General features: G+C 37.1%; 1 protein-coding gene across 12 annotated transcripts in view; it reads right to left on the bottom strand.

The window, feature by feature from the left end:
- Positions 1 to 25,107, bottom strand: part of UBE3A (ubiquitin protein ligase E3A) — a 54,487-nt gene that overhangs the window by 19,993 nt on the left and 9,387 nt on the right. For 3 of the 12 annotated variants that reach the window (XM_055801379.1, XM_055801376.1, XM_055801378.1), the window contains 5 exons: positions 24,338 to 24,405; positions 16,990 to 17,136; positions 16,229 to 16,347; positions 12,740 to 12,784; positions 2,040 to 2,350 (listed from right to left, as the gene is read on the bottom strand). In XM_055801379.1, the coding sequence (XP_055657354.1) occupies positions 2,040 to 2,350; positions 12,740 to 12,784; positions 16,229 to 16,248 (376 nt within the window). In that variant the 5' untranslated portion in view covers positions 16,249 to 16,347; positions 16,990 to 17,136; positions 24,338 to 24,405. Of the gene's footprint in view, positions 1 to 2,039; positions 2,351 to 12,739; positions 12,785 to 14,703; positions 14,880 to 15,525; positions 15,607 to 16,228; positions 16,348 to 16,989; positions 17,137 to 24,337; positions 24,406 to 25,107 lie in introns of all 12 variants that reach the window. The other 9 variants (XM_055801382.1, XM_055801380.1, XM_055801381.1 and 6 more) reach the window with 5 other exon arrangements.

The raw sequence follows: 25,107 nt of genomic DNA, 5'->3' as shown, positions 1-25,107 counted from the left end.
TTTTTACTTTACAGCAATTAGAACAGCTGCAGAAAGACAAAACGTTAAGTGAAGCATTCTTCTAACTCAAGTAAATTTTTGCTGAGTTGTGTCTGAACATGTAAGCTTTTACATGCCCTCTCCTCTTACCCTTTCTACTGCTACTAAGTGATCCAGCAAAGTAAACTTATCTCCTCTCAGACCTTGTTCTCAGTAATACTTCATGATGAATCCATCCACAAAATCAAGCTTTAGCAGTAATTCTTAAGTGAGAAAAAGGTTGCATGTGATCTATATCTCACCAACACACTCCCTAATTAGCAAACTTATTAATAATATTTTCATTATCTCTTAGGGAAGCTTTGTTACGATTGTGTGCTCACTGCCTGTCCACTGACATTCTCTGTTCCCAATTTAATGTTTTTGTGATCAGTTGAAAATAGCTTCCCAGGTAATTATAACATTGATTTTGAAATGGTGTTCTCATATATATGACTACATCTGTAACCTTTGCTTTTCATATATTTGCAATTTCTGTATTTGCTTCCTCTTTTTGGACTGCCATCTAAGATATTACTGAGATGCTGACAATGGACCCAGGTAAGTTTTCCCAATAGTCTTAGAGCTTAGCACTACAGAAAAGTAATTCAAACAATTCTTTCTGAAGGACATTTCTTTCAATTTATTTAGAATTTTCAATCCTATGTCAAGCATAAAAGCAAGCTACACATACTGTTCCTTGGCTTTCTTAAACATAACTGCAGTTTTCCCAGTAACTGTTGCTGTAGATGAACCTTAAAGACTTTCAGTGTACCACACTCCTTAGACATCATCCAATTCCAGAAGGTAACCAAGAGTCTCAAAGGTCTTTAAGAATGCATTAATGCTCTTTGTCTATACAGCTACAAAGACAGGTCAATACTTGCGATGCTGTGACAGATGAAGTCTGAGTCATTATTTTACACAACAGACTGTCTCTGGAGACAGTTTGAGAAGACTCTTAGATATCTATATTGGGGAGAGAGGACAGCAGGGTCAGAGGGAAGGAGATAAATTCTGTATGTACGCATCTCCATTAAAAATACACAAAATCAAGGGACAAAGCACAAAAGACATAATGTGCCTCTTGCCCATCTAACGGTACACCGACTCCCCTTTCCTTTCCATACTGTTTGCCTCCTTGCTTACTCAGGTCATAAATAATTTGGGGACAAATTTAACCTTGCATCAGATAAAGAACAAACTGATGCAGGTATTGACTGGAGCATCTTAGGTCTCTTATAACAGTGTTATGTTTTATTGCTGATTCTGTGGGGCTTTTTAATTCTTTGCAGTAAGCAGTTTCACCTTCTTTAGCTAAACTGAAAGAATCTGAAGTTCTGTGTTTATACCATTTATTGCAACAATACTTAAAAACGGTCTGCTCAAAGGTTAATGGCTTTGATTTCATTTAGCTTGTGATTTCCATTTGCACCACAGGTTTTGGTGACAACCAAGATTATTATTAAACAGTAAATACATACTACAAGAAAGTCAGAAAAGCTAAACAGAAGTTAGAAAAGACATACAGAACAGTATTTCACTTTTGTGCACTGGCTTAGAAATCACTTTGCTTAAACTTTTTTAGTTTGGTAAATGTACTGCCCATCATCCACTGTATATCATTTTTTGTTCCTCTATTAATTTTCTTAATATAGAATTCAGAATTATAAAAGTTATACTTTATCTAACTCATTAACTACATAAGAGTTACAAAATAAGCAAAACTAAAGCAGTCATACAACAACATTTAAAAAACCTCTCCATATTCGCAAAGCCAGTAATCTTAGAAAACAACAAATGCACATGAATCTTAACAGAGATTTGATAAAGATCCAGATTTGGAATCAGTGTTCAGCATTAATCAAGCCATTTTTCAGAATCCACAGTAAAATATTTCATTGCCTGCATTGTATTTTACTGAAGTCATCAGTAGAACACCACCACAGTGAATTCTACAGGGTTATACTTGTGCATATTAAATTATTTTATTTTAGGAAAATTCTAAAATAACATCTTACCTTTAAAGTCATCTCTTGGGCCTTGCATTTCCTTCTTGTTCATTTTTCTGTCAGTGCAGGAATTGTTATGGGCACCTTTGGAATTGTTTTCTAGGTAAGCTGAGCTCGTTCCTTTCTTGGAGGGATGAGGATCACAGAGTTTTGCATTAATCTTATAAAGCTCGAGGGCCTTAATGGCTGCTGCATTGTTATCCATACGGAGAAAAGTTGGACAGGAAGCACAAAATTCATTCGTGCAGGCTTCATTTCCACAGCCCTCAGTTAACTGGTGGTAGTAGCGCTCTATTAGATGCTTTGCAGCTGCTCGCTTCCTGTAGCAAACATTCAAACAGTAAGTACAAGGATTAGTAGAGCTTTCATATAAAAAGCTCATTCAAAAGCATCAGCAAGGCAGAGATTAGTCAGGCACTGAAACACAAGATTTCTGTGTCAGAGAGGACACATCAGGAGATTTTTTTTAAATGCAGGATTCTCATCTTGACAAATGCAAATATATTTAACCCGCAATTTAATTTGTGGGTCCTACGTAAGTGAAAGGTAAATCCTGTTTATGCACAGTTTTTAGCTTTACATTCTAGTGTTACAGTGTATAGAATCTTTTTCAGTTCTGAACAATCTCTATTGTCACTGAAAAAGAGAGGAATTTAGATGCAAAGCAAGGCTGCAAATGAAACAGAACTGGATTCATACAGGTGATTGAGTCTGATGTATAGTACTGAGGTATGGTTGCCACTGACAGAGGGAAAAGGCACGAAATACAAATGATCCAGACATTTTCTTAGTAATACTATCAATACTACACTGATAGGATATAAACCCTTCAGAATTCTAAACTTTTTTTTTTCCACTACCAGATTCCAGATGACTAAGTGATCAGATATTTAGTCTGTTTAAATCTGTAGGAAAAAAAAAATATTCCTTGGTTAATTAAACTGATGACAAAACAATGATCACAGATGAGCTCAAGGCTAAATATATCTCTCCTCAGCTTAATAAGGTGTATAGTTCACTTAAAAAAAAAAAGAGCTCCCTTTCTCCTGCAATTATACATGGCAAGTGTGTATTTTGAGGAATTACAACTGTATTGCTATACAAGTCAGTGTGCTCAGTACTATATATACACACACGAAAAATTTAATTGGCCAATTAATAAGGTCACAGACTTTTACAAAAACATGCAAATGGTAAAGAAATTGCTGTAAAGCTGCAGGTAACTGGGACAGAAGAAGCTGAGTGCAGCACCAAGAGCACCATATTTGATTGCATTTTGGAAAGAAACCCCCAAACCTTCACTTAAATTAAGGGAAGTTATTAATGAAAAATATCAACTATGAAACTTTACAAACATTCTGATTAGTTGTAACATGCAGGCTTTTTACCTAACTTTAGTGATATAGCATTATAAAGATTAAAACACGGGAAACAAGATTTCCCATCAGAAATTGTGATATTAACTTCAAGTTGCCTTTTCTGACGTCAGTGTATGTACACATTCTGCATAGAACAAGTATATGAGAACTGAAGTGCTACTTCAGTACCCTCTGGTACTACTCAGCAGCTAGCTGTTAATACTGGCTAGTTAAGTGTTAAAACGAGTTTCAAAGCAGCTGCTTCAGAAGGGAAAATATCCTCAAGTTCTGAAAGTAACTATTGACGTGTATATTATTCAGCAATTTTCACCTTTGCTCCTTCCTTTTCACCCTTCAAGATGTCATGATTCTAGAGAAGAAAACAGTTCTTACAAAGAAAACCATTACCTCAATGTCTACCTGACCTTCCAAATGCCTCAGTGCATTCAAAGACAAAAAAATTGAAGAGAAAGCTTTCCCTGGCACCTTGCGACAGAGGTGGAAGCCCATAAAAAAAAAATGAAAAAGCAGTATGAGCAATACCATCAAAATCACTGCTGTATAAACAGGGAATAGCTGTATTCTGATCCAAGGAAAGAGTTCTAACCTCCCCAACTTTTATATGTAGACTTAGGAAAACCTGCCTCTTTTCACATGCATATAAAAATGTAAGGGTTTTTTTAATGTCTTTCATACTTCAGCTTTTAGTATAGAGGCTTTAAAAAACCAAGTGTTTTAATACAGCTTAGACCAGTACATGATCTCATAGACTTCTATTTCTGAATGCCAAGACTTCATATTTCAGACCTTCAGATTTAGAGTGTAAAATATTGTCATTTGTAGGCAGATAAGTAGATCATGTGAAAGTCTTTCTTGGTTAATATTGAACTCTTACACCTGAGCTATGGCCAGCTGTCTCACTAACATGCTCCTTATTTACTCCTCTTGCAGTCTCTCCTATGCATTACTTTTGATGCCTTCATGAAAGCTCTTTCCAACTGAAGTTGAAAATTACTGTTCCTTTAATTTTCTTCCCTCTCTCTCACTGATCGTGTTTTCCACAGTGCATGTGGAAATGGCAGTTATTTCATATACACGCTATCATTTTCCTCATCACGTTTTCCTTTGATCTTTATTTCTCCATTGCAGTCTACAGGTAGATCACAAGTTTTTTACTATAATCTTCTGACCCATGAAATACACCTACGAATGTTATATGGATTATTTCTCACTGCTTTTCTAAGTGTATATATATTAGGGGTGTGTGTGTATTTATTGATTTATTTAAAGCATCTAGAGTTGTTAATCAGATTAAATAGATTGTGAAAAGCTGACCAATTCCATAAGCAAGAACTTATATTTTCAAATGGGAGAAATTGTTAAGTCTTAGAGGCATGCGCACCTTTCTAGCTTATGTAATAACTAGTTTGAGTAAAGTTTCAATGTATAAACACTGATATATTAACAAGGCATTTTATTATATTAAACAATACTCCACTTTAACCAAGTCATATCTGAGACACCAAGAGACAAAGCTAAGCTTAGACTTGTCTATCAGTTAAATTCTGAGGACCTCAATATTTTTTTGCTTCCAATATCTAACTACCAATTACTTCTCAAACTGTATCATGCCTATAATAATGATGTTTCTACAAAAATTTTAAATTTTGACTCATGGCCGTAGATGCATTAAGTGCTGTGAAATTCTATTAGAGATGGTAGGTCTGACTGAAAGTTAGAATTTATTTTTTTTTAAAGCAACCATGGAAGCTAACAATAGTGTACAACAGTATTAGAATACAACAGTACTAGAAATTCCCTCCATCTCTTCCTGATGGCTATTCCACAGACTTTTGACATGGCCTCAGATAAACTATTTAAATAAACAGAAAAGGTGGAGACTTAAAAGTGAGGATACAGACAGAAGGTAGAACAGAATTTACTGAGCCTTCCATAAGAGCTACCTTTACCAAGATCCACCCATGAAAGCATTTACAGAGAATGCAGTTCCAAGTAAGGCAATGAGTGATGTTACAGAACAGTAAGATATTCCATACCACATTCCCACGGGGGTAATTGAGGAATTATTGTCACTGTCCAGTGCCAAAAGCACACATTTCCTATATTATCCAGAAAAAAAATGTAGCATACCTTCTACGTTCTCCAGAGGTGAAAGCTTGATCTCTTTTCACATTCCCTTTCTCATTTAGTATGCAGAAAACTTAAATTTTTAGCCTTAGGCATTAAAACTTCACCAAGAGAGGTAACACAAACCCCCTCTCTATTCTTAGCTCCTGCTACACAGTGAAGACTGCAGCTCCCTTTAAGTTCCTGTATAGGGTTCTAGTGAGGAATAACTTGCCCCTTACAAACTCAGTGACTGGTTTACTGTACATTAGCACACAGACGCCTAGTGTAGTTAAGGCTGCAGTGACTGACTTGCATATATGTTTGCAAGGACTCACACTGCTGTTGTACATCCAAGTATGAAACTGCATGGGTGTAGGTGCAGTTGTAAACAGTTCACAGACATACCACAGGCATATCCTTATGCCTTAAGGGTAACTTCCCACACAGTGGGCCTTGCATAACCTCCTCAAGCAAGACACACCACTTCAGTGAGGAGAGGCACCTAAAATCAATGTCATCTTCCTTTCCCAAAGTCCAACAATTTCACAAGCAGATTTTTATATTTAAAAATAAATCAGTATTCACTCACTTTTGTAGTACTTAAAGAAAAAAGAATGCCTTTAGGCTTTTAGATTGTTCTTTAACCAATAAAAAGCCAGATAATAAGTACTTCGCATTTGTAATTTAAATGCTGCCAAAACTGCAGTATCACTAGAAGTGTGCACCACTGAGCCTCTGCCTTTCTAGATACTTAGGCAAAGGTGCACTGGGCTGCATTTTATATCATAAAGTCATTTTTGAATGTCTAAAACCTATATAAAACAAGAGATTGCATGCACTGGTTCACAAGTTCCTGTGTAACAGCACCTAATTTGCATTTCTCTCTCTTTTTTTTTTTTATACTAAATACAGAGAAATGCTACATAAAGAAAATTTTTTCTAACAGAGAAAATCAGAAGTTTAAGCATTTAAAGAATTTTAGAAACAGCTGAAGTATATAATTCCTTAAAGTCCACCTACAAAGCAAAGATTTTTCATCTAAGTTTCAAAACTTGCCTGAAGCTAAAAATATCCGTATAAATGCATCATTTTTGCTTCAAGTTTACCTAAATTTTAAAAATATGTATGAAAGTTTCGTACTTGTCTAGAAATATCAGTATAAAATATTTCTGAATTGTTTCTGCTTGGGACACAGCTACTTTTATGTTATTTCTACACAGACGTCTCACATTGCTCCACAATGGCAAATTTTAGTAAGTGGAAATTTACAACAGCCTGTTTTAAAAAAACTGCTAGTAATTCAGAAGTGCCAAAACGTTCATAAGCTGTTTTCTTTCTTAATGCAAAAAACCCACCAGAAGTATTAATGTGCATGGAAACTAGAGGAAAAATTATGTTTGTCTTTTGGATAGGAAGAAAACAGGCAACAGTTCTTTTAGTACTAATAGCAAAACATCTTCAGTATATGGCTTAACAGACAGGAGCATAGAGACTTACACACCTGCAACAATTATACTACACTTTGGAAGCAAGATGACCAGCAGATCAAAAACTTTAAAGAAAATATAGGTTATGGATGGACATCTTTGTGAAGTTAAATACTGTTTTCTGAGAGTTTCAGTTTCAAACCTTGCATGTTGGTTTCCTGCTTCTGTTTAGTCAGACTAAGAACAGCAGTGCTACAGAAGACAAGCTTCCAGTAAAAGCACTGCCCACACAGACCCTTCTGAAGTGGCCTGCACACGCCACTGCCAAACACTCCACCCAGAGCTGGAGCTGAGCACTCTGTTCCAGCAGTGCTGCAACACTTTCTGCCCACCTCAGCCTCTGGCACCCCAGTGAACGTATGCTGGCAAATGCACATGCGCATGGAGCCTGCATTTCCCAAACCTCGTTCTTTCCAGTATGGTAGACCCCAACAGCTGGGGTGTAGACCATGAACCCCCTTGGACTGTAGTGTTTTCACTCAAGAGACCAATCTCCCCACCACATACTCCAGATCTACTGTGCCTCTGGGAACATCATGTACTGATAAAGTCAGTCATGGCACTTCCTCAGGAAGGGCGAACCTGAGAACAGAAGAGTTGTACTGGCTTTACGTAGCAATGCACAAAGAGAGCTAGAGACAGGGGTCGAGAACACAGCACGTATCTCAGTCTTGACTCACAAACTACCTTGCTACAGTCCTATTAGGAAAACATCCTTCATTACTGCGCTTTCCTCGTCAGGTTGTTAGCTCCAGGACTCTGTAATGTCATTCCACAGGCCAACTGGTTTCATACCCTGGTTCCTACCTGTCCTTCTTAAGAAGGAAAGCAGTGCCCTGTCACCCATGTGATCCCTCCAACATTCTCGATTAGCCATAAAATTGAGATGAATAACGTGTCAAATATACCCTGGCTTTTCAACCCAAGCAATTTCAGGAGAAATCCTGCCCCCGCCCCCCAACCAACCAAACATAACTACAGGCCTGAAGCCACTAAATAACTGATTACAGGGAAACAATTATTAGGCAATTATTCTAAGCTATCAACATATGTAAATGGTAATGACTGTAGGCATACTTGATTATTAAATACCATGCTCACGTTTTCAGAATCAGTGCCTTTTGAAAAGGCGGGGAGAAATACAGCCTTCATAAAATAAGGCCATAAATTTATTTAACTACAAAGAAAAGTAACTTGAATTACTGCTGAAATAAACTTACTACTAAGTTTAGGACTGACTAAACTCAAAGCATCTTACGCTCACTGAACAGATTTGTTATTCTTAATATTTTAAAGAAAAGAAAATGTACGTAATTGTTACCAGCTATTAAACTTCTAAGGAGTATATCATGATATGTCTAACCACACAAAACATTTCAACAGTTCTCCAAATTCTGTTCTAAATTATCAAGCAAGGAGTCCAAAACTCTACTACTCTGTAGTGGCTGTGAGGTCACAGTAAGACCAGCTTTGTCTTTATTGGAAAGAAATGAAATTACAGTGACTTCACATACTTGGAGAAATCCTTCAGTGTCTTTTATATTCAGGACAAAACAAATAATATTTATCAATATTTAAGCAAAACCCATATTCTTTAGTACCTTCCATGTTGTTTTCCCTTGGTTAAAGAAGTCCTACCACTCAAGCAAGTACAATTAAACTTCAAGTTGTGCTCTACTGAGCAAGCTTAAATTTGTCAAGTATGGAATTTATACACTATATTCTGACCAGCAGGCCATCCAAAGAAAGGAGATTTGATATCTCACTGCAGAGATAATATTAAAGATACAGACAGTAACTTGAGGCCACTGATTCTGATTGTCTACTTCTGGACCACTGGAGTATTGCAGTAGAAAGCATGACACTCATGTAAGAGGACTGACCATTGCAACTTGTAAGACTGACCTGCAGAGACCTAAATGCTGATCAACCCTGTATTCTCTTTGTACAACCTGGAAGAGAAGAGGCCAAGTACAGGAAAGGGGCAATCACACCACTGTTTTCAAGTTATTAAAAACTCCAGAACACTTCTTTTGTTAGGCTTTCATGGCAGTGTTCTTTTGCGATGTCTTCATTCTCCACGACACAGCCCTAGAATGACGACCATGATCACACAGAAACTAAGTGCAAATAATACTGATCAGAGACTTAAACACCTGAGCTTCCAGTTTAAGAATAGTCCAGCATTTGTGGATTAGACACCTCCAGAGAGAAATATCTACTCTTTAAGCTTTCATTTTGTTTATTTTTAACTGGTAAATTTACAGCATCCAACAAGCTCCATGGGAACCAAGGTTTGTAATACATTTGCTTCAGTTACATTTTCTAGTGCAACAACTGGAATTCCTTTTCTTTCAAATCATTATAAAATTCAGTCTATTTATCTTACTGTGCTTTTGCTCTTGGAAGCAAAGGTAAAACAGACACTTAATTCTAACTTAAGCAGTTGCTAAATTTAAAAAAGTAATAATTCTTGAGTAGAGTCAATGCAGTCATATTAGCGGTGAAGTTTCCTCACAGGAATCACTGCCTGGCCAAATGATGCATTGCAAGGGGCTCTGAGAAGAAATTCTGTAGTTCAGCCTAGACAGATCACAGTGTAACAGAGTACAAGGCTGCAGGTGTAGATAATGATACTTCCTATATCTTTTCCTCCCAATAATAGTGATAAAACCACCAGCAAATGCCACAAAAAATACCTATATGTGACAAGGTTTGAGGCCACAATCAGTGTCCTGTGGTTATGTTATGCAAACCCACCTGTGTTTTCAGCCTTGAGGAAAGTAAGGCATTCTATTCTAGGAAGGCATCTGAAAGTATGTATCATTAAACACATGTACAGTAACTGTACAAGTATTCATTTGCAATGGTTGTAATTTGGTTTTCTGGCATGTTTTGAGGCTGCTGCAGAATTTTTATTTTTCCATTCTTTCAAGGGAAACAAACCAGCTATCAAATCTACTCCAATGTGAGGTCACTATTCATCAACTATAACTGCAACAAGACTTCAAATGGGAGGGGTGGGTGTTCAACGACTTTAGAAAGAGAGAGAGAAATTTCAAAATCACAAAGCATCCCATCCTCCAAAACCAGAAGATGAATGCACAGAAAGCCATCATGTCAAAATACCCAAACCTTTGCCCTGATGTGTGACAACATACAATATGTACAGTAAAAATACACACACTGATAAGTAGTCAAGTTATTGTTAAACAAGTTATGTAATTTAGTGCTAAAGAGGTTTTAAAAAAGTAATACTAATTGAATCTGAAAATTAACGCAAACCTGTGACAGGACCAGACAGGAGGAGATGCTGATCTTAAAAATTCAAAGACTTGGACAAATGTAAGGAAAAAAAAGACACCTAACTATGAGCTAGCACCAATATGTTCATCACACAGAGCCAGGACTTGAAAAATTTGAGATAATTAAGACTTATCCATTGAAGAACTTGCTGCATAACAGTCTGAAGGAGTAGATTATTTTTAATTCACACTTGTGAAACATACCTGACTAGGCTCTTGGTATAAAGCTTTGCAATGCAAAACAGGGAAACAAATGAAGCAATTGTATCAGCCAACCAGAGTAAAACCAAATTAACCATTCATTGTGTAAATAACTTAACACTTCATAGAAATCCCACATTTACTAACGAATTATAGGCATGTAACTAACATAGTAACTATTTTAGCTACACAGTAGGCTTGCAGGTCACAATGTATTACTCAGCCTGCCATTCCACCTTACAGCATGATTGCAGAAATTCTCTGTAGGTGATGTACACATCACATTGTGATACAGTTTTAAAAAATCTAGTTTTGCAAGTATAACATGCATTAATACTGTTTAGCTACTACTCAAAACACATGAATCCCTACAGCTTGACTGACTTACATCTATTTTAGACAGACACCCAAAATCTACCTAGTCAGGGCAACTCTTGATCACGCTGCAGAAAAAAAAAAACCCAACAAAAAAAAACACTGACAAAAATAAACCCCAAAAAACTCCAAACCACCAAAAAAAAAATCCCATTAAGCTTTCACACAGAAAACCTTGCTATTGTAGATTATTTTTTCAGGTTCAGTTTTAAGGAGGACAAAATATACGCACAAAAAAAGAATTGTCAGACTGCTAGAAGGAAAAAATTGTACTGCCTTCCATACAGAGTGTTTGCTTCACAGCCATCAAGTTGCTTGTTTCTGACACATCTTTCCTTACGAGTCCAACTGCCAATATCCAGAGTGGACTACCTCCAGTCTACAGCCTGATTTCCCCCCTTTGGCTAGGCCAGGAAAACAAAAGAACTCAACTCAACTTGCCACAGGAACAATAAAACACAATGCAGCAGGGGCTGGAGCAGAAGGGATCATGACAGGGTTTTTGCCCTGCAACCTCTGTCTCTAACACATTTTCACATAGCAACAGCCAGTCCCCTCTCAGGTCTGGATCCCTGCAACCTGTACTCCTGGGGAGCCAGACAGCACTTCTGTAACAGATGGCGTAAGAGAGGGAAAAGCAAATTCATTGTCCCAGAAGAAAAGCTCCTCCTAGTACAAGAATCACTGCAGTGAATTGGGAAAAACATATGGGAAAAGCGTTCCTTGTTTCCTTCTCATCACTTTTAAGGTTAGGTATGCAGTCCAGTGCAGAGGGGCTTACCTCAGCTTTGCTCCTCCCCAAGTTGGGCAGCTACAGCAGAGAAGTCCTTGAGCAATTCACACTATGTCCCTAGCCTGCAAAACATTCTGAAACTGGCATTCAGCCCACAGTGTGTAAAATCCTACACCACGTGGAGGGAGGGTGTGGAGGAGACAGTTTATGGTCAGAAGAGAAGTTTGTGGCAGAAGAAAAGTGAACTCGGATCTTCTGAAGCCTCAGACAGTACCCTAACATTGGGCTACACTCCCTCTGTTATTTTGGAACTCATGCTGTAAGTCAGAAAAGCAGAGTTTACAGTTTCTCTATTTGAATTCTGTTAACAGGATGGTTTGAATAGCTAGAAAAGAATCTTTGTTTGCTAACTCACAGAAGAATAAAGTCTCAATAACTTTTTTCTTTTTTTAAAATGCCCTCTCATACCTTCAACCCTTTTGAATTTGAAATGAACATTTCAGCCTATCACAACTTTGCTTCTAGGCTAATGAAGACAGACCAAAACAAGGTTCAAAACTATGAACAAGATGCTACATGAATACCCTTCAATGAAAGAAGTCCAGTTTTCCATTTCTAAAAGTAACTAGTGTATAAATTTGCCAAATTGTCAGACTTTTTTTTTTCCTCTTAGCGCAGCAATTCATCTGCCACAACAGGTATTAGCAGGCTTGTGCCTTAGTACTGAAGTGCCTTCAAACCCATGCAAGATGTTAGTGAATAGCAGGTAGAAATTACACCCTACTGTCAAGTCTGAATATAGGCCTTAAGATCTCTGGCATTGTATTATGCTACCATCTACTGGTTCACGTTAAACCTCTGAACTTCCCCTTTAACCGATTCACCCTCCAAAAAAAGTAAAAAAAAACCCCAAAAACCAAAAAACACACACATAGTTTTTACAGAGGCCTAAAATTATTTTTCCATAGCAAACTATTAACGTGAAATTTTCTAAGGTAATTCCACAGTTCTGCTCAGCTTTTGTCATCTTTTTTTTTTCTAAATAGGTGCAAGAGTAACTTACATACGGTCAAAACATTTTAAAACATGATATACCAAACTCATCCATTCATTTACTTACATTCGGCTAGTTTCAATGTTTTCAGAGTGAGGTTCTCCTGGTGATCTGCAAATACAGATGCAAAACCTTAAGCATTCTTTGTTACTTTCAGTCATTACAATATGAAGAATTAGGAAAGGTGGAAAGTGATGATGATTTATTATTGCCACTAAAAGCACTGACTCTTATGTGCTTGCACATTTGTCCAAACTCGAGAAGACAGTTCATAACATAAAATCTGACAATATAATTAAGCCAAATTTCTCTAGGGAAGACAGCACTTTTTCCCCACAGCTTACACAACAGCAGCCATTAGGGAAGAGTTCTGCTGGCAGTACTTCTGTATTCAGGTTGTATAGTGCACCAGTTCTGGGCTAATTCTTCATAACCACTTCTGTAACCAAAATGTATACTCAAGGTTTATCAGTGCTCAACTGTTACCAACAGATTATTCTCTGCACAATTGGACTCTAAAAAGCAGCAGCTCAAAAGCAGGTCTCAACAGAACCTCAAAACAAATTTCATGTCTCGCTTTACTTGAATTTATGGACATAAGCCTCACAGGCAGCTTTCTTTTACTTCCTTCCAGTCAACAGATCAGCCAGTAATATTCAGAATTTGGTGTTAGTGCCTAGCATTTTTGAACACCCTAGTAGCACCTGTATTCAGCTTGCCAACCCCCTTGACTTAATTTACAAATTTAAGGGGTATAGTTCCGTATTAAATTAAGTAGGCTAAACTTATGGCTGTTTAGCTCCTCCTTATTCCCATCTTCTTCCTTATGTGAGCACTGATTCAAAAAGTTAACATTTAATTTATTATTTTTTTAGACAGATTATTATTTTCTTTAGGCAGATTATTTTTTCCTCTCTTTGGGACTTCCTGCTACCCAGTCAGTTTGTAGCCAGATCCAGCTTGTAATTGGATGAGCCAGGAGACAAGGCAGTACGAATGCAGCAGTTTTGACTTCAATCACTGTAAGCTGCCTTGAAATCATATTCTGAAGAACCTTATCCAACCTTGACATGGGTCTAGATTCTGATACAGTTGACCAGAACTGATATACTGGATACACTGCACAAGAAGTGGAAATAGAGCACTGCCTATTGCAGTAAAACTCTGTAGCTTACATGAATAAAAATGCCTTTCATGACAGAGCTTTCTCAAAACAGAAGCGAGCTAAAATCTGCAAATAGAACTCACTTTGCGGGTTTAAACACGAGTTTTCTAGGGGACTTCAGTCAGCACAGCTAAGCAGGTTTTGTCATAGCTTTACCAGGGAAATCATTGCTTGTAGGAATGGAATTTCTCTATTTACTATATGACTATTATACTATTCTAAACACTAATGGAAATCTCCACCTGCAGCCTGAAACATTTCCTTTTTTTCCTATGTTTCATTGCACTACCTTACTGGATGGTCCCTCCTATTAAATCCTGGACTGTTCTCCAAATCTTTTACTAAAATCTTAGTCCTTTACTGACATATAAGATCTTAGCAACTTTCTGGATTTTACCAAACTGTAGTATATTAACAGACCCAGTGCCTAGAAAGCATTTCTGGCAGGCAAAATTCCTAGGCTAGCTGGATAATGTGCAGTGACAGCTGATGCAGAACACAGGAAGTTACTTGTTTATATTTCACTAAGTTATAAAATTCAACTGACACTAGGGACAGAACTCAACTTACTATCAAACTAACTTTATACTCATGCTTAAAACGCAAATACCCGCCTAACAGAAAAACTACCCAGTCTCAAAATCTGGCATCTATTTACTCCCTCCAAATGATGCTTTCCTTACTCATTAAAGACTGATTAGATAGCTGCTGACAAAAATAATGCTCAACAGCAAAACAAATCAAAATCTCATTTCCCTTCAACTCTAGTGACCAAACCAAATCACTAGATACTTAGAAAGAAAAGAACCTTTTTTTTTTCCCCTAATTATTCACCCAAACATGTAAGTGCTAGAAGCCATACAACCTGAGGAGCATTGGAAAGAAGAGTGTTTACATTCATACTGGCTAGCTCCACTATTCACATCCAGGACTTCAGAAACTGAGCAAAGAGCTTGGAAGTTTGAGGCGGTTGCTATCTTTCTTTTAGCCATAGGAAATACAACACAATGAAGCTTTGGGTAAGACTAGTGCTTTAAGTTGCTGTGAAAATACAAGTGAAATAGCAGTGTTAAAACAAAAACATCAAGAGTATTAATCACTTTGAGCCTTTAAAATACACAGCAGTATGAAAATTTACAGAAAAAGAGCAGACTGGCATCTAAACTTAGCATGTAAAAAAGGTAGCCTAGTGATCTGCAGTACAGACACGTAAACACAGCTATCAGTATATCCAAAATATTTTCCTATCCTTATCATTTGTGTGAGTTTTATCTGGGCTTTGAACAGACACTGCAGCTCTGTACATGCTATTCTGCAAATAAGGTTTCTTCTACAAGACAATGTAAGAACAAGTTTCAGGAAGGTTCAGAAAAAATAAAACTTAGCTAAGTCAAAAAAAGGTTTGGTCCTCTAAGGTAAGTCGTTCTGCTGAAAACAGGGATCAAATTCCTTCAGCATATTGTTTTTTACAACAGAAGCTGACCTAAAATAACTATGATTTGCAGAACTTTTACTGCACTTATTAACCGTATTTTAAAAGGTCTCAGATGACAATGTAAGCATTAAATAAAATGAGCTTTCAGTACTCATGGAAACAATGTGAAAGATCAATCTAATTACAGGAATTGTAATTGCTTGTTGAGAAGCTATTTACTCTGCAATGCCCAATTGTTTACAAACAAGATACCTTGTTATTCCTCTGAGCAGGCAACAGTACTGAAAAGCAACTATACAGTATGGCAAGACATCCTTTCATCACGCCTAAAATCTGAAACAAGAGTTCCGTTCAGAGAAAATCTCAGAGCAACTGCTCTTATAAATTTCAGCTTTGAATTAATCATAGATACTGATCACAAGACACCAGCTAATCTGAATACTGCAGTATGAGCTAGCAAATTCAAATGGTGGCTCACTTCCAGTAACACAGGGAGCAACTTCTCCATTCTGCAAGCCACTCCTTTTTACCCCCACTGTACCTCCCTAGGAGAGAAAAGTAAAGATATGCAAGCCTACAAATTTTAATGTCATCAAGCCTCCTGGACAAATACTCCAAAAAATTTAACAATTTGCTTCAGTAAGTATGCTAAACAATTTATACAGAATTGCAGTATGACAGTAAAAACCACCAGAGGCTTAAGAGATAGCATTGCTCTTAGGAGGGATACCATGGACCACCACTGTGCTCATATTTTAAAAGCAGGCAAGTAAGTAAGCTTTGAAATAACTCTAAGCAAGAGGGTAAGTCAACTTTGCCAGCTGACTTATCTTAAATAAACAATATACCTTAATAATACTTATGGAATTCACTTCAGGTCATACAGAATGAAATACTTTAAAAATAAACAATATACTAAAAAGGATCCTGAGAAACAACATAAGCGTATGCTTACCTTTTACAAGCTGTGGCCATTCGGTGACATCAGGGTGATCACAATTTTGAGTCACTGATTAAAAATGAGTTGTCACACCAGTCCTGTATCACGCTGGGCTAAGCATAAGCTTAACAACTCTAAATAAGTAAAAATAATTCAGTTAAAAGTCCTTACAAGTTATTTTCAGCTAGTTCACTAAAACATCATAAAACACAAGAACAATACTGATGCTACACATTGTTTTATCTGCAAGATTAAGACCTACTGCACAAAAATTAATACATTTTTGAATGACATTCTAAGATTTATAGAGTAACTAACAAGCAGAACTACTTACTAAAGTAAGTTTTTAGAGTAACTAACCAGTACATTCAACTGGTGAACTTGAAAATTCATTAACTTATTTTTAGCCTCAAAAACCCCTCCCAAAACCAAACCCCATCTCTTGGACCAGTAGAAAGCACCCAAAATCAAGCATTCAAAGATTTGGAAGCATGTGCATAAATATAAACTGTAATTTCTAAATAAAATAAAATTCCATTAGTTGTTTCCCTGTTACAACTCAATATTGGTCCCTAACAAGGCTCTGTGTTCCCAGGGGAGCAACATGTAACTTGCACTTTGCTGTATGCCCCTCCCCAAAACGAAGCAAGCTAAAGCCATGTGAAAGTTTCAAAGGAGCAATCTTTGCCATCTGTGGCCAAACTTTTAGGTTCTTTGCTCCATTCACGCCACATGTACTCTCTCCTCTCCCTTAAATTTTCAAAAGTGTATTTTACCTGTCAATTGTTTCCCGTGATCTGGCTCCACCGGTATAAATTGAAGGGTTGGTCCTTTACTTTGTCACGCAGGTGGCAGCCAATGATCACTCAGCAATACTCCTGCCCAGAGCGCCCTGGGACCACCCCAGCTGATTACTTCCATGGCTGAAAAGGAACCAGTTAGTCTCTTACCTACTGCTATTATCTACTCTAAAGTTAACTGATAAAATATTCCCAAACATAACCCTCAACACTCAACTCACCCCATTCTCTCTCCCACCCAAGCTCCTAGGTGCACTGGACAAAGTTTGTAAAGAAAAACGGCCTGATGGACAGTCAGATCACAAACAGCATTATTCACTTCTTGTTAACATAAAGTTTTGATTACAATTGAAGTGTTATTACTGTATTTGGTGAATAAAAAAAGTTATCTAACTTTCTCTAAACAGCAGGTAGCTATGAAGACAGACCTCTGTGCAGTATTTGGTAAGTTTATTCCTGCAGCTCTAACCCAGATGAAGCCTCACATTTGTTGCCATGCAGCAGAAGCCTCATACAGAAGCAGGGTGCAAAAAGGCTAGTGAGCTACTGAGGGCACACCCGCAGGTCTCTACAACACCCACAGTCACAACAGCTTGATACAAACGCCAAGAGAAGCACAGATAGTTATAAATGTTTCAGCCACAAAAGCTTTCATGCTTCAGTTCAATCTATTACAAAAGGTCTTAGGTTTGTTGAGGAATCAAGCATTTTTAATGCTAATTTGTATCTCTTGACTTGTTATAGATACAAAATCACTAATAGGGAAGCAAAGCCCTTTATTTTCTAAAGTTGGTCAGAAAAGCTGCTGACTTCTGTCCTTTTACTACAATTTGCCATCATGCTACAAACTCTGCAACAGAATAAAATTTGTAGTAGTTGTGGAACGATGCTTTTTAGTTTTATTGGGTATATTCCTCAAGGCAGGAGAAGTGCCATTTAATTATTTTAACAGCAGTAATATTTGAGTCTTCTCATCTAAACACAAGTACAGTTGAGATATGGAAAGTAAAAAAAAAAAGCAGATTACCAAAAACCTATGAAACAAAACAGAGGTTCTCTAGTACCTATGTTTTGCAGGTGTAAACTATCAAAGTTTAACAAGTCAATGCCAGAAACACAGTACAATGAATAAAAGTCAGTTGAAAAGGTTCCTCATCTGTCAACATTAAGTGACAAACAGGGTAAAGATTTTCAAATTAATATTTGCTGACCATCAGCTCTACAGAAAAGCAAACAGCAAAAACCAAGACGCTGATGCAAAACTAAGAAGCCTTAAAACACTGCTTATGGCATTCTGATTGAGACCTGACAATGCCCACTTTCAGGCAAGTCTCAGCTTTAAAGAAACAGATACCTATTCTAAGGCAGTGCTTTCTTCTAAAGTTAAACCTAAATTCTTGCTGCTTTCTAAACTGATGTGAAATGGCTCTGTAAAAGTGCATTTAGAAATTAACACCACTTCTAGCGCTTTACCCAAGTAACTTTTAGCATGCTGGTCAAGAAGGACAGGGGTGTAGCCTCTAAGGCCTCAGTGGTTGGGAAATCCACATTCTGTTTGACTGCTGGAAGTATCAGTTCATGTTCGGGATACCAAATCAATCACTCCCTCCCTAGACTTGTATCACCCAGACCACAGGCAAAAGCTAATTACAGTAGTCTTCAATTCAAATGGAAGCATGTTAGAACAACAGGCTGACAGCAACCTTCATAAAACAGGGTTTTCCTGAGGCTGCTTCATGTGGGAGAAGTCATGAACGGGATTGTCAACAGTGAAGGAATGCATGAAGTATCGGTGCTGGATTAAAAAAACATCAGATTTTATAATGTTAAATAATACGCTCTGAGGTGGCAGTCCACAATCTTGGCCAAGACACATTTGTGCCCAGGCCTGACATAGATCCAACTTTGTTAGTCAGATTTACCACACCACCATAGTACCTACAGCAGCTCCATGAAGAGAGGCAGTATCCCAACTGGTATGAATCTCACCAAGCTGAATTTAACTGATTTAAGTTTTGCAGTGAAATTTGCCTCTACATATTTAATATATTGTGAATTAGAGCTTTGAATTCTGTAGTTGCAGCACTTCTAATCCATTACAGGATACCTTAAAGCTAGATTTATGGTACTACGGTCTAAAAATCTCATGCTATTTTCAATAATCCAGACGCAAGAAATCTTAATGAATCATTTCCCCCTTCTATCGCTTTGTACTACTTTCCCCATCTATCCTTGCCACCACTCCTGTAGGACAGAATACGATTGGCAAGGATTCCCTAGCACAGATGAAAGAATTAGTTTTTCTAAAACCTTACTCATTCACCCATCAGCAGAGTACTGTCTGCTGGTAAAGAGACCAGCATGTTGAAACATGGGGTGAGTAGTGAAGGAGACTGCCATCAAAGATACCTTATCCTGAATCTAGTTTGAACAACATTTTGACTGCTGGATCCAAACAAGGCAGAAAAAAAGACTGGTCTAAGAGTCAAAGAACACTACTTGATCAGGAAAGGGAAACTACACTGATGAATATGCTAAAATCATGAAGGGCATTATGAAGAATAGGAAACTGACCTAAACCAACTGCTTACAAAAAAATAATCTCTGGGTAGAACTTACTTTTTACAGGGTAGGAACAGCGGCATCAGAACAGACATTTATTCTTATCACTCAGATTTCTCTGGTCTTCACTGTCATGATTAGCATGGCTTACAGTTTAGGCTTTCACAGACACACATAGCAGCTGAAGGTATCAAACAAGGTTTGTGCCTTTGGAGTATGTCTGAGAAACCAGAGATGGCTGCTAGACTCTTTGGGACTGGGCAGGCTCCAGTATAGACACATCTATAGCTGCCTAGTGACTACTTAGAAGAGGTAGCTTCAACCAGGACTACAACAACCCGTTGTAATTTGCAAGACAATAGACAAGATCCGTGCCTTCACACCATGTACCTGAAGAACCTTGCATGGTTTGGAGCAACCCTCATGGAAAGGCAACAGGATAAATAACATTTATGCAGTAGTGTGAGACAACAGTCATTTCTCCAAGATGGAAAAAGTGCAGATTTTCTGAAAAAAAAAAAAATGTTCTTATTGACTCAAAAAGAGGGGGAAAATAAATAATAAATGACTGGAAGAATAAGAAGTCAGAAACCAAGTTCAGATGCATCAAAAGGGACTAAAAGCAACTTTGTGGCATAGCCTGATGAGATCTTCTCTTTGCATATTTCATTTAATCTTGAAAGTCTGCAATCACAAACATGAGCCAAGAAGAGGTCCTCGGCTTCAACATACAGAACCTAAAGCCATACCATGGAGAATGTAAGTACCTATTCGTAAACAATGAAAAATAAAGCCAAAAAAATTCCAGCTACAAATCACTTAATCGAAAGTTGTCACTTACATGGATTTCATATACCTTATCACTTTCTCTGCATTATTTGATGTTCATTTTCTGTGACAGCACAGCAATCTGGCAGTTAACACCCAGGATGTGAGGTCTAGGAAGATCCCTGAGAGGAAGAACACTTTTATTTAAACTAAACAACTTACTGACCTGACTGTAGGATGGTTTACCCTGGGAGGTGGTATTTGTAAGAATTTAAGTTTCCTTTACAAAAGAATTTTAAGTATACACTTGAGTAATCCTTGATCCAAATTTTTTTAAGATTCTCTTGTTGACAGATGATCTAATGAAAACAAGGTGATTCACCTGTACAAAGTAGTACATGATCTTCTTTACCTTTCAGTGCCAGAATTTGAGTTGCTTAATCAAAAATAACCATCCCCAAGAAGAAACCTTTGTATGTTTTCTGAAGAATCCCTCTGAATCCCCCAAGAATGAATCTGATCTGTTTCCAGAATGACTTTGAGCGCCATGATGAAACAGTCATCATCTATACAGTAAGAGGTGCCCTCAGGACTACCCTAGCTAGCTTACTACTTCAAACAAGGAACCAACAACTAATAAGAAAACTGTCCTTTTATAACATAAGATTGATTGAAGTGTCCTGGAAGAAACTATAGAATATTCACCAAATCCCCAAGCTCAATCTCAACTGTCACTTGTAGAAAAAAAAATATATTAATAGGCATGTTTGAGACTTAATTTCTTGATATGGTTGGAAACATCAATTACTTTTGTTGACTGCACGCTGTTTCCAACACAGAAAACGTGAAAAGACGTAAGATTCCAGAAGTTTTCTTCATGCAGCTAATACCAGGTTGAATTATCAATTATCCTAAAGGAAAATAAACCAGCCACTAATAAAACCTGATAAAACAAACTCCCAAAAAGCTGCAAAAAAACTGTAGTAAGACATCTATATGATTTCTTCTCCCACTGCCTGGTAAACCAAACCATTCAACTAATACCGATAAATACAAAATTACATAGTTAGAAGACCAAAGGAATTGGGTTCTATCCCGGAAAATGCCAACCTAAAGTGACTAAGGCAGTCACAACTGATGAGCAAATGCACACATGGTCCCAGTTATTACAGCTAGGACAACAGATATGACTCATGAAGGGTTCCTGGAAAGGTGTCTGTTCATCTGCACAAAATACATCAGACATATTCAAAACTTAAGCCCAGTTCTCCAAGTATTTGCTATTCTTCAAAAATGTTCCAGAAGTAGCAGAAAAGAGCCACAAAGACAGCATGAAGATAGAGAGTGCCTTGTGACTAGATAACGGAAACAGTTCCAAGTTATTCAAGCTAATCAATATGGATATGGGAAGAAACTAAGTCCTCTCATAGCACAGAAATACATAAAAAAGATCTTCCAATTAAAAGCAAGCATATGAAACCCTCACATGACTAGAAACTGAAGGCTGAGCAATACAAATTAGAGTAGGAACAAAAACATGCAGGGTAGTGAGATCAATTAACACTTGAGTCAGTTATCTGGGGTGGGGATCTGAATTTGCTTATATCTTCAAATCAAAGCTGGTGCCATTCTAGAATTCATACTCCAGTAAAAACACAAGTTACTGACTTTAATAAAGGTAGACTATAGTGCATTGGAATATAAAGAGATCAACTACAGATTTTAAAAGCTTCACCCTATAATATCCGTATACTTTTTGATACAACGTATCAATTTGCTTTGATGTTAATATTTCACAAATCAAAGCAAGAGAAAAAGGTCTACTGTTCACTCCCATTCTCTCCCCTCACCCCAAAGCTAAAGGCCAATGTGTAATTCTCATTTTCTACAACTGCCCCCACAACTCTGAACACAGATTTTTTTCCTTCAACATTTGTTTTCAGTTTGATATTTCAGCAGATCATAGAGGTACTTTCTTCACCTTTGTAAAAAGGGGAAAGCCTGAAATTATCTTTAGCTTCTGCATTTTTCCCTTTAACCACAACTCATTTTTCTTCCACTACACATACTCCTTATTTTTTCCAGCTGAACCACTTGTTTCTATCTCAGTCATGCCTGCTACTTTAGGCTCCCTCCAAAGCGATGTGCAGTTATGAATGGAAAGCCCCTCCTACATCTGGAGTGAAATCCAATCATCTATTTAAATTTCCTTTAGTAGCTCTCCTTTTACTGGCTAGGTATCAAGTTATTTTCCAAACAGGTAAGTTTTACAGCTTCACTTCAGCTTTAATATTTAAACTTTTATTCCATCCATCTTTTTACCTATGCTTTGTTATTTGCTTTCTTTTGCCACCCATCTTTCATGCAGCCTTCCACGTAAAGTATATTGCTGTTCACCAAGTTCTTCAGCATTTGTTTATATGCAGTTTATATTAAGACCAAGCGATCATGCAATCCTGTAGCATAACATTCAGCTTTTCTGATGTTCCATTAGTATTTATTACTCACAAGTTGTGGGGGATTAGAGGGGAATTCTTTGTCAATTTATGAAGTGCATACCCTTACAACGATTATGCATACAGTGGGAAGTGGTTAAACATTAAAAAAAAAAAAAAGGCAGCCAGCAGAAATAATGGCTTCAGTTTGAAGAGCCATCATATACACAACTGGTATTGACACTGAAGAGCAAGAAGCAGGTGGGTGGTCCCAGTGGTGCTGTGGGTACAAAATTGAATATACGCTACCTGCCAGATGCCTGCTAGAGTAAAGGACCAATCTATACAATTCTCTCAGGAACATCTGGATTGTGATAACGTAACACTATATCTTCAAGAGATTTACAGTTTTTAATTAGCACACACTATATTTAATGTTTCAGCTTAGAATCAGTCATTTTATCTCCTGTCTATAGCTTCCTACAAAACAGAACTTAACCAAGAAAAAAAAGACAGCCTTATGCAAGGTTGAGATTTCAAAACTTCAAATATGTTAAGTATCTTCAAAAGAAAAATCTAGACATAAACCTACAGCATATAAAATTCTTTTTCTGCAGTTATGAGTTCTTCCCCACATTTTAAGTGTTTAAACAAGAAAGTACACACATAGCTTAGAAGCAGTTGTTGAACTACATACAATTTTATATATGCATTAACAGACCTATTTAATATGGTTGAAAAATGTACTTATACATATTTTTTTCCTGAATGCAGCAATGCATAAAGTTTCAAAAATTCTCTGTGTAACAAGTTGCAGAACCACAGAACTTAAGCAACATTAGAGTGGTGCAGCTGTTCCATACTACCACGTATCTCTCCACAGGACTATAGCAGAATAAACTTAGAAAACAGAAATTAAAATAACTACAAGTTAAGGTTCCAACCTTGCTGTAATACATGTACATACTTTTAAGCTGGCTGGACATTTAAGAGCCTAGACAAAAAGAGATACCACATGCTCATGTTGGCACTGGTAATGAAGGTTCCACTTCTGTATTTCCTAAGATTCCAATTTGCAAGTTTGACTTACACTGATGTTTGCTTAAGTCTTCTAGTAGCTCTGAACTTACTTTTCAAGTCATACCTAAAAACTGTATGAGCCTCACTATAAATATGCTCAGTAGCATATTTATAAGCATATATAAGCATATATGCCCACCGCCCCAAACTTTCAGAAAGAGCACCAATTCTTATGTAATCCATGAAGAAACAGATGGATGGTGAAACTGAGTTTGTTTGCAACTGTAAAACAAATTAAAAGGGAATTCATCAATGGTGTATCATCAGTATTTATTTTCACTATGAGAAAAAGAAATTAAATAACTCAGTTTTCTAGACAACTATGCCTAAGTAAAAGACCACAGTCAAAAGAAATGGGGGAAAATGAACGTGTGTTTCTTCTCTTCCTGGATTTATTTTCAACTTTTTTTTTTTTTAAATCAGGGAACAAAAGTATAATTATTAGCATACACACAATATAAGTGAAAACATAAACATACCATATCTTTCCAGAGCTTCAGAAACTTGTCCTTTCAAATTCTAAAATGGACTTCTACAGTTCTTGTACCTATAATGCAAAACATTACATTTCAGTTTTTGCACTACACTCCATACCAATCTGAAGCTCAATACATCTTCAAAACAATACAATCAAGAATGGCCATCCAACTAGTCACAAGTTTGCAACTAAAGGAAACATACTTAATCACAGAATATCTCAAGTTGGAAGGCACCCATAAGGATCACCGACTGCAACGCCCTGCTCCTCGCAGGACTACCTAAAACTAAACCACATGACTTCCCAAATTAAGTCATACTTCCCATAAAAACCACATCAGAAAATACTTAGTATGTCAGGGAAACTACGAAAGCAGAAAGTCCATACACACAATGTTCCTTATTCTTTCCTCTGTAGCGATGCAATAGTTTTACAATTCCATTCATCCAGTTCCTTACAAATGTCCATTTCCTTTATCTTGAAGATTTTGGCAAGGTTTCTCCTTCCCCTCCCCACCTCCCACCCTTTTTTTTTTTTTTAAAGAATTTGTATTTATAATTAGAAAAAACCCACACCCAACACTGAAAAGAAGTCACAGACAGAACCACATCTTTACATCTTTGTCCTGGCTGCACAAAATTGCTAGAGTTTGGTAAGTTTTTTCTAGCAATTGTTCATTTTCAGGAAAGCCATAATTAACAAGAGACACACAACTAAAACTGACTTCAAAATGTTTTCAACAAATACGTAAAAGCACAATAAATTTCATGG

The sequence above is a fragment of the Falco peregrinus genome, chromosome 4 (assembly GCF_023634155.1).
Source record: "Falco peregrinus isolate bFalPer1 chromosome 4, bFalPer1.pri, whole genome shotgun sequence".
NCBI classification, from domain to species: Eukaryota; Metazoa; Chordata; class Aves; order Falconiformes; family Falconidae; genus Falco; species Falco peregrinus.
The sequence above is the reverse complement of the archived record's forward strand: the minus strand, read 5'-3'. Positions and strand labels throughout refer to the sequence as shown.